This window comes from Amblyomma mixtum, chromosome 8 (genome assembly GCF_055824585.1).
Source record: "Amblyomma mixtum isolate Tamu chromosome 8, ASM5582458v1, whole genome shotgun sequence".
NCBI lineage: Eukaryota > Metazoa > Arthropoda > Arachnida > Ixodida > Ixodidae > Amblyomma > Amblyomma mixtum.
Window position 1 is genome coordinate 113,394,193 of NC_143019.1, and position 9,765 is coordinate 113,403,957.

Below are 9,765 nucleotides of genomic sequence, written 5' to 3' on the forward strand. Positions count from 1 at the left end.
GTATGCGCTATCACAGAATTTTTTTTTTATTTTTCACACGTATTCCTTGAACAAAGACTCCACTAACAGTTCTTGACAGTCATGAAGGAAGCTTTGTGGTCGGAGAAATAGACTGATATATGTTCGACTTGGTACACCAATGCTTGATTCTCAAAGACGAGATCTATACAAGTGCCTCGCGAGGTTGTTACAGCCGTGGGACGCGTTACGAGCGAGAGGAACGGGATGTTCTCCCGCATAAGTGTTAGGAAATTGCTGTTTGTCTTTATGTCAACATTAACGTCCCCCACTACTAACATCGGTGTGGATCGATGGACGGTTAATGCGAGTTGCAGGAAGTGCACGACGTCTTTCGTGAGTGCGGTAGGGGCGAAGTAGGCAGCTACTACCAGCAAGCCGTTGGGCAACTTTGCGGCGCACAGTTCGCCAACTTCATGTGACGTGCCAAACATTTCGACTGGTATTGCAGAGAGACCTGTGCGCAAGTAGATAGCGACTCCCGCCGCTCTGTTGTGGTCTCTGCGAGCACCACAGCAGTATAGGAAATCTATGATTTCGAGAGGCTCTTCGGGATCCATCCAGGTTTCAGCAAAGCAAAGTACAGAGGAATGGCGCAGAATGTGATCGTGGTGTACGTCCTTGGCATGTGCGGCAAGGGAGCGTACGTTAAGAATGTGGTTGTGAATGATGAATCAAGTGCTGCCAGCGAATGACGCGTCCATTGGCTGTCTGCGTGTGTTACTGATGTGTGGTTAACATGTTAAGCTTCGCCTGTAAGAGTGGAACGCGACAGCGTCTTGCAACGCTGCCAGGGAGTCCACAGAACGCCATCGCCAATTCGGCTGTACGCCTTGCTGGACGGTAAATTTATTTTTTGAGGAAAGGAAATGTATCTCTCTCTCTCGCATATCTGGGTGGACACCTGCACCTCGCCGTAAGGGAAAGGGGGAAGATGGGAGTGAACGAAGACGCCGTATTAGCTAGACGCGCCTTTGTTCATTCCAAACCATTCAGCTGGCATTACGGAGTGGCTAGCGTGCTCGTATCGCACTCTGGAGACCCTGGTTCGATTCCCCAACTCGACCGATTTCGTTCTCGGTTTTATTGATTTATGCGGTCTAACTAGAAAGGTTAATTAGGCTATTTCATATTTATATTATTGTATTTCTATCCATCGTGTTCTGTCATTAACCTGTCAATTGTTGGAACTGTCTAGGATGTTCGACACAACGTATATGAAACGAGCAACGTCTTACTGAGTGGGGAAGTGCGTGGTGGTGGAGGGAACGCGGCTTCGTACTTATCTGTTTTTTTCAGCAGCGTCTCCTTCCGCGGACGCTGTTGTCGCTGCGGCGCGCGTCTTTCTTTTCTTTTCTTCTGACCTCTTCATTCTCCTCTATATTAATTAGGCTAATTGATTAATTAAGCAATTAACTGAACACAGTCCAACTTAGTTGCAGCATCACTATACGATCCATTTGATTGGTTGCATGGTTACTAGCCAAAGTACAATTGGCCCCATTTGAAATTCGCGCACTGTGACGTCACGAGCATTTCGACCAATTGAAAAGCGTGACATTGGGGGCGGAGCTGGTTACGAGGCCGACGCCGACGACGACGCGAAACCCAGGAACGGACGCCAAAGAGCTGCGCTCTAAAACGTCGAGCAGATTACAGGGCGAAGGCTGGGTCAGTAGAGGATTTCCAGGTCGGGGCACCAATGCAGCATAACCTCCGGAAGCTGCACTGGCTAGTTCCCGCGAAGCGGCCTGCAGAGGACGGTGAGTAACTGCGTTGCGGAAGAGGTGAGCGGGAACGGTGGGCTGTCGGAGAGGGAGAGCGGCTGGTTCTACGTGGAGGCGGTGTGGACTCGGCGCTGGGTGGGTCATTCCGAGGCGTGAAGCGACGGGGTCCATAGTCATAACGGCGGTCGACGTAGGCCAAAGGTCGGGGAGGTGCGGACCAACGGCTGCGGCAGTGGAGAGAGATGTGGCCTACGCTCGAGCACGTAAAGCAGATCGGCCGGTCGTCAGGGGTACGCCACTCATCGGGATTACGATACCCTGTGTAACTTGGGACGAAGGTGTTGCGGGCCGTAGCAGTAGCGACCACGGGAGAGATGGGGCTCGCACTCCGAGGTTCGACGGGACGATGGCTGGAGGGCATGCCCAAGTTGGCGACCTCCTGGCGGACGACAGCTTGAATAAGGGATATTATGGCCAGGGTGTTGCCCGACAAGGGCGCGTTGGTCGTAACAGGAGCCAGGGCCTCCAGTTCACGGCGCATTTCAGTTATTTTTCAGTTGAGCTGCACGATCAGCTGTTGTTGTTGTTGTAGCCTACGACAGAATGGCACATACCCACTCTGGGGGATCGGCCAAGAATCGGGTGGAAAAGGTTGGTATTCACCTGTACGTAGTAAAGGCAAAAGGAAAGCACACGGGAGAGGAACACCGGGGGAGTCTACCACAAAAAGGGCACGGAGAGGATGAAAAAAAAATCAACAAAACTAAAAACAAATAATAATAATAATAATCATCATAATATATATATATATATATATATATATATATATATATATATATATATATATATATATATATATATAAAGGAGATTGGATTGGAGAGAGAGAAAAGAGAATAATTCGAAAAAAAATGAAGCATAAAAAGAAAATACTGAAAGCTTTAGCAAGGTAGTCGATGAGATTCCAGCAAGAAATTTTGAACAGCGTCACAAACAGACCTGTGGCTGAACCCAAGTGTGGTGGCACCAAATGATAGCAAGTGTGGGCTGCTCAAACTGAGGCCAAGTTGCTGTAAGGGCAACTCCAGCAGTCTTCTTCTCAAAGAGGTGAAACGACGAATGTGGAGCCAAAAATGATCGATAGATTCAGGCTCACGGCAAAATGCACAGAGGGGAGATAACGCCAAACCTGATCTGTGTAGATAAAAAATCCTGAGCGGGGATGCGGCAGCGCAACCTCGTCAGAGATACTTCTATCTGCCGAGATGGACAAATTTTCCTGCTCCATGAATATTTCAGATGCTGATATTCCACCGATGTTAAAAGTGTTGTGTCTTGCACACTTAATAACGCTCGACGCCGGAACCTAGATGCTGTGATATACGCTGTAGCCGGGATGATGGGCAACACAGGGCCGCCTAGGGAAGCCTTTGCAAGGTTATCCGCGATCTCATTGACAGTCACGCTGCTGTGGCCGGGTACCCATATCAAGTGAACAAGGCTCAAATGCGAAGGAAGAAGCGATAAAAAAGTGCTTAAAGTGGGACAGTCAACATGCGGCGCGAGGGACGAACACAAAGATAAAGAATCGGTAATGACTGCCACTGCAGAAATAGAAGGATCAAGCTTGCGCAGAGCAAGAACTACTGCCAGAAACTCAGCTTGAAATATAGGGGTGTAATCCGGAAGGCGCAGCGAAAAGGACCAGTCTAAACTCGGACAGTAAATTCCCACCCCTGCCTTTTCGTTGCACTGAGAGGCATCGGTTGCTATTGCAATTTTTGTAGGTAGGGACCTTAAATGATCCTCTAATAGACCATTTAAAACACGGGGTGGTAAAAGTTTCGCGTTTTGAGGAAAAATGTTGTCGAAAACAATGTGGACAGAGGACCCACTGCTTAATGCTGGAAGGATGTTGTAAATCTGCACGTTTAAAGGCTCAAGCAGCCTTTGCACGAACACAACCTGTGGGGTATGAAAACTAGGCCAGTGGACACCAAAAAAGGAGGTCGGCTGGCAACAGAAAATGCTTTGCGAACGGTGGAAATGGGATTCAAAGAATTTGAGGAAAGTCTGCACAGTTAGAAAGTGAAATCGGGTTAACAGAGGAGGAATGCGGGCCTCAAGGTACAGCACATTGGTAGCCACGAATTTGGGGACGCCAAGGCACATCCGAAGCACCTCCCTCTCCAAAAGGATGAGAGGACGAAGTTTGTATGAAGCCGAGCCTGAAAACAACACAGAGCCAAATTCTAAAATTGGCCTAACATACAATACGTAAATCATTAGGAGCGTATCCCTGCGCATGCCGTACCTGTGACTACATAACCTCCGTAACATGCCTGCGGCACGAGTCCCTTTTACAGCAACATGGTCAGTGTGAGGCCGCCAGGTGAGTTTGTCATCATAAATGACGCCCAGGTATTTTAGGGATTTAACTTGAGGAATTGGATGAAATTTGCATGAAAGAGAGAGCACGACAGGATCCTGTATAGGAAAAACAAGGACGGCACACTTGTTAACATTTAATGAGAGGTGTAAACTGCTCAACCAGAGCTCAAGAGAACTCAAATATGATTGCAACTGATCATAGAGGGAATGTATATCAGGCGCAGCCGCAAAAAATGCTATGTCGTCCGCATAGACGTAAGTGCGAACATGGTGGTGGAGAGGAATGGAGCTCATGAGAATATTGAACAGCACAGGCGAAAGGACAGCTCCCTGCGGAACACCTCTCGTCTCTTTGTACCTCTCGGATTTTACCCCATTATGGACGCAGAAGAATTCCCTGTTATAGAGAAACGCAGATATCCAAGCAACTAAATATTCCGGAAACTGGAGGGACTGTAGCCTGTGTATTAGGATGGAATGCTCTACACTGTCATAAGCTTTAGAGACGTCGAGCGTAACCAAAGCAGCATACAGGCGTTGACGACGAGCAAGAAGAATACGACTCTCAAGATCTACATGTGCATGCCATATCGAACATCGCGGCCGGAAGCCGAGTTGACACGGGCTGAGAATAGTTCTGCGGTCCACAAAGGCACAAACCCGCATAAGTAACACCCTTTCTATTAATTTTACCACGTTTGATGTTAGAGAAATAGGCCTAATATTTTCCAATTCATAGCCTCCGCCCTGGTTTTTAAGTAAAGGGATCACCTTGGCCAGCTTCCACTCAGAAGGGATCCGAGCGAGTTTGATAGAATAGTTGACCAGGAGGACCAAAGAGTTCGGAGACGCCTCAAATAGAATCTTGAGCATCTTTGAAGTAACACCATCAGGACCTGGAGCAGAAGCTGGTAATCTTTGAACAACTTGAGAAAGCTCCGAAAGAGTGACTTTAGTGAAATAATTATCTGGCGTCCTGTGCGCAAACAACACGGGACGCAAAGGAAATATAGACGAGAACCGCTTATGCAAGCCCGCGGCAATTGATTCAACCACCTCGATAGCTTCCTTTGGAGACATAACTAATGACTGTAAATCACGAGAAGGCAGGACCTGTTTCCTGGACCGTAAGAAGCCAAATAATGCCCGTCGGTTGCCTGACTTTGAAAGAAAATCAAAATGTTCAGAGTCATATTTCTCTTTCGCACGAGAAACTGTGCGTTTAAAGGTGGCTGCTATGAATTTATAATCTTTCCAGTTATTTGGGCATTGGTTATAAAGAAGCTTTTTCCATGCTGCCTTCCTCCGCCTGTAATCCCTCGTACAGTCCGCGTTCCACCAATGATTAGAGGAATTCCCATTTGAGGGCCGCACCAGGAACTCCGACCTTTTCCGGCAATCCTCTAAAGCCAGGCATATGCTCGTTGACTGGTGATCTTCGGCGATGTTAGAAACTGACGCGAGGGCAGAGCGCAACATCGTATCAAATTTGTCATAATTTACATGTGTCCGCAACGGACGAGCCGCAGGAGTTACACGACATAAGATATCAAAACGAACAGGTATATGGTCACTTGAGGAGCCGCAATCAACAGTCGACCAATTCATTATGCCAATTCCAGGACTGGTGAATGTAAGATCTAAAACAGATTTAGACTGAGCGCAAAGGTAAGTGGCTGATCCAGAATTTGAACACGTAAGGCTGTTATCAGAAACCCAGTCCCAAAGGCGCTTCCCACATAGATTTGTGCGGTAGCCCCAAGACACATGGTGGGAATTGAAATCGCCAGCCATGAGAAGTGGGTTTCCACAGCTAGCGAGAAGCGAATCTAGAGGTCTAGTATCCTGGACTCCATAGGGGAAATAAACATTTACTAAGGAAAATGGGGAGCACCCAGGAAGACGAAAGTCTAATGCCAAAATCGCACAGTCAGGGGACATTAGCTGAAAAGATACCTTAGCCTTGTGACAAAGTTTTGAAGAAACTAACGTAAGCAAACCCCCTCCTCGTGACTGGCGATCTAGACGAAATGAACGATAATTTTTAAAGTGAAAATGTTTGTCGGCTGAAAGCCACGTTTCTTGAAGAATAATGATATCCGGATTAACCTGGGAAGAAATACAGTGTAAATCTGTTGAGGCTGTAAGAATAGAACGACAGTTCCACTGTAAAACTCGCAACGACGCTATGGTTTCGAAAGCAGAGCAGCAGCAACTGCCTGCTCTAAAATGGTGTCCTTCGGCATATTGCCAAGCTGCTTCTTCTGTGATTTGGATTGTGAACGAGAAGAAGATGAAGGAGATATCGGGGACCCGCTACGCTTTAGGACCCGCACGTCAGGCTCCATCATCTCGGAATCAGAGATAACTCCAGCGTCACTGGAAGTACCCGAGGTAAGAACAATGCTGGGTGCAGAAGTTTGTTCCTGGGGCTGAGATGTTGCAGATAGAGAAGAACGTACAAGAGCAGGGGTAATTACATTCGATAGAGAAGCCAAACTGGTCTGCATAGCATTAGTGAGCTGGGAAGCGAGGACGTTGTTGAGGCATTCCGAAACACTTGCTGCAATTTTCTCTACCATTTTTGTCATGGACGCTTCCACAGCAGACGCAATTGCCTGAGTCAGCGTTGAGTCTAAAGTCATGCCCTGACGAGCGGTCACCCCTGCATACCCGTAGGCCCGTTCCTTAATTTCCTGTATAGCTTCTCGGCGCGAACATCGTTTCCGGTCTCTAACCTCCAGGATCTGAATTTCCTGCGCACGAGAGGGGCAGTTGGAAGAATTAGCAGCGTGGGCGCCACCGCAAAGGCAGCACTTCTCGTTGTGCTCAGAGCAAGTGCTCGTAGCATGATCTTCTCCACAGTGACAGCAGCGCAAGGTGGATTTACAACCGCCGGCGCTATGGCCATAGCGCCAGCAGTTGGAGCACTGCAGAGGCCTAGACGACAACTGGTCAACCCGAAAAATTAGAGGCCAGGCCTTTATTTCACTGGGGCAAGACGTGCCGGCAAAGGTGGCAATTACCGACTCAGTGGGCACCCGCATGTTGCCAACATCACGGTTACAGCGGTGCACAGCAACAACACCTGCGGCGGACAGCCGATCAAGGGTCTCAACTGGAGACAGCGAAGAGTCGACGCCTCGGACAATGCCCTTCGTGCAAGCCAGATGAGGCGGAATAAAAGAGCTTACCCGGAGAGATGCGAAAGACGAGGTAGCTAGAAGATCTCTGACGCAGGCAAGGTCTGAGGACCTGCAGAGAATACCGCCGCGTCCAAACTGGCGGACCTCACTGATGGCTTCATAATGAGAAGTGGCTGACTGGAGCGCAGCCCGAACAATTCCAGGATTAGTCATCTTGATGGCGCCACCATCCTTAGGCACCAGCGCAACCGGGATGCTGCCGACGCCACTGCGCAAAAAAGCCTCCAAGGGCAAGACATCAGGGGAAAGGGATGCCGACCAGGAGGAGCTCCCCTGGCCGGGAGACTGGGTAGACATACCCCGGGCTTACGGCCTCACCGTGTGCTTGATGCCCACAAAACGACAAAGGCAAAGGCTCAGGGAGAAAAACAAAACCTCAACCAACCACCCGAAACTCAACCGATCGTTTCCCAGCGGTCCGGTACGTTCGGTGTCTTTCTTCTTCTGCAAGACCACAGCCTACTGCAAGACCACAGCCTACTGTGATAAAGATGAAGTGTGGAAGGTGCGCTGCACGCACTCGCGCGCACGGGAGTGGAGAAGACGACGAAGTAGGAGAATACAGATCGGCTCGACCGTATGCTACGTGTACTGTTTTACTGCTAATTATCATTACTACGATACAACATATTTTGGCGACGAGGATGCTGTTTTGATTCAGGACCTTGACGTGGCCTGCTCACCTTCCGTCATGAGCTTTTCTGGGCTTCAGCCACCACCGCCGTTCCTGTCGACTCCTGGTCGTCCTGCCCTACCATGGGAGCAATGGGAGCTGGCGTTCCGTAATTACATGCTGGCCTCTCGTGCCTCTACTCTGGGCGCGGAAAGGCGGAAGGCCATCCTGCTGAACTGCATCGGACTGGAAGGTCAGAGCATTTTTTATACCTTGGCGCCGCCGTCGTCCACTCCAGCGCTTACAGCAGCTGCATCGCACTCCGGTGACGAGGCGCGCCTTGACGAATTTGATGCGGCGATATCCATCCTGTCGGCGCATTACAAATCGTCCGTGAATGTAATCGCCGCACGTCACCGCTTTCGCCGTCGAGTTCAGGCTCCAGGAGAGACAACCGATGAGTACGTCGCTGTCCTTCGCAGCCTTGTCGGCGACTGCGGCTTTGGGACCATGGCGGACGATATGATCAGGGACCAGCTGGTGGAGAAGACCTCGAGTTGCCATCTGCGTGAGCGCCTACTCATGGAAGGCTCCTCCTTGACTCTGTCGCGCACCGCGATCCTTGCTCGACAGTGCGAGCAAGCTTCCCGTGAAGCCAGGGAATTGGCTGAGGAGGACGCTCCAGTACATCGTGTGGGATGCGAGCGCGGATCGAGACAAACACCACCTCAGGCCCATTGCTGCAAGTGCCAAAGTCAACCGTCACAACCTGCTTCTGCAATACCACAGCGCATGTGCTACCGTTGCGGTTCTACGGCCCACCTGGCGAACAACCCTGCATGCCGAGCCCGCAACCGCAAGTGTCGTCGGTGCGGCAAGATGGGCCATTTCGACTCTCTCTGCAAGTCGTCCGACCGTCCTGTTCAAGTTCAGCAAGTTGCAGATACTGCTGACACATCGTCGATGCCGGATGGCTTCAGCAGTGCATCTATTCTCAATGTTGAAAGTAAAAAAAAACGGAATTTTCGCCTTGGTCTTGATTGAAGGCAAGTCCATCCGCTTCCTGATTGACACCTGCTCATCTGTGTCAATTATTTCTGAAGACCTATACCACCGATTCTTCGCTGCAATTTTCCCGCTTAAACCAACTGCAGTTCAACTACTGGACTATTCTAAGTCTCGGATTATAGTCCAAGGCTGTTTTGTTGCCACAGCCAAGTTTCACGACCGTACCGCCTGAATCCTGTTGTACGTTGTCTCGGGAGGCACAACGCTGCTGGGTCTGGATTCCATTGCAGCCCTACAAATGAACATCAAAGGTGCATCGTTGGAATGTCTTTCCATGACACCTGATACGCCTCTGTTACCTCCTGAGCTACATCCACACTTCGAACATCTCTTCTCCAAGGAACTCGGAGTTGCTCCTCTGCAACCTGTCGCCTTCCCAGAAAAACCTTGGGATAAGGTTGCCATTGACATCGTGGGGCCTTTCGACCAAGCTCCCAGTGGCTGCCGCTTCGGGATTACTCTAATGGATTATTATAGTAAGTGGTCACAGGTTTTCTTCGCTGATGCCACCACAACTCAAACCGTGCAAGAATTCCTGCTTGGCCTCTTTGCTCGTGAGGGTTACCCTCAAGAGATTGTCTCTGACCACGGACCTCAATTCTCATCGATGGCCATGCAAACTTTCCTCCGCGAACGGGGGATACGCCATTGCGACTCTTCAGTGTACCATCCCCAAGCTAATGGACTCGTTAAACGATTCAATCGAGTGCTTAAGTCCTATATTCAGCTGGCTCTGTGCGAGCG

At 49.7% G+C, this 9,765-nt stretch overlaps 1 protein-coding gene across 1 annotated transcript; it reads right to left on the bottom strand.

Annotated features, from left to right (window-relative positions):
- Positions 1–2,315: 2,315 nt before the first annotated feature.
- Positions 2,316–7,726, bottom strand: LOC149333988 (uncharacterized). Its single transcript, XM_089557832.1, has 2 exons — positions 6,524–7,726; positions 2,316–2,338 (listed from the first exon to the last, which is right to left on the bottom strand). Exons 1-2 carry the CDS (start codon positions 7,635–7,637, stop codon positions 2,316–2,318), a joined length of 1,137 nt encoding a protein of 378 aa, XP_089413958.1. The 5' UTR covers positions 7,638–7,726.
- Between the last annotated feature and the right edge of the window lie 2,039 nt (positions 7,727–9,765).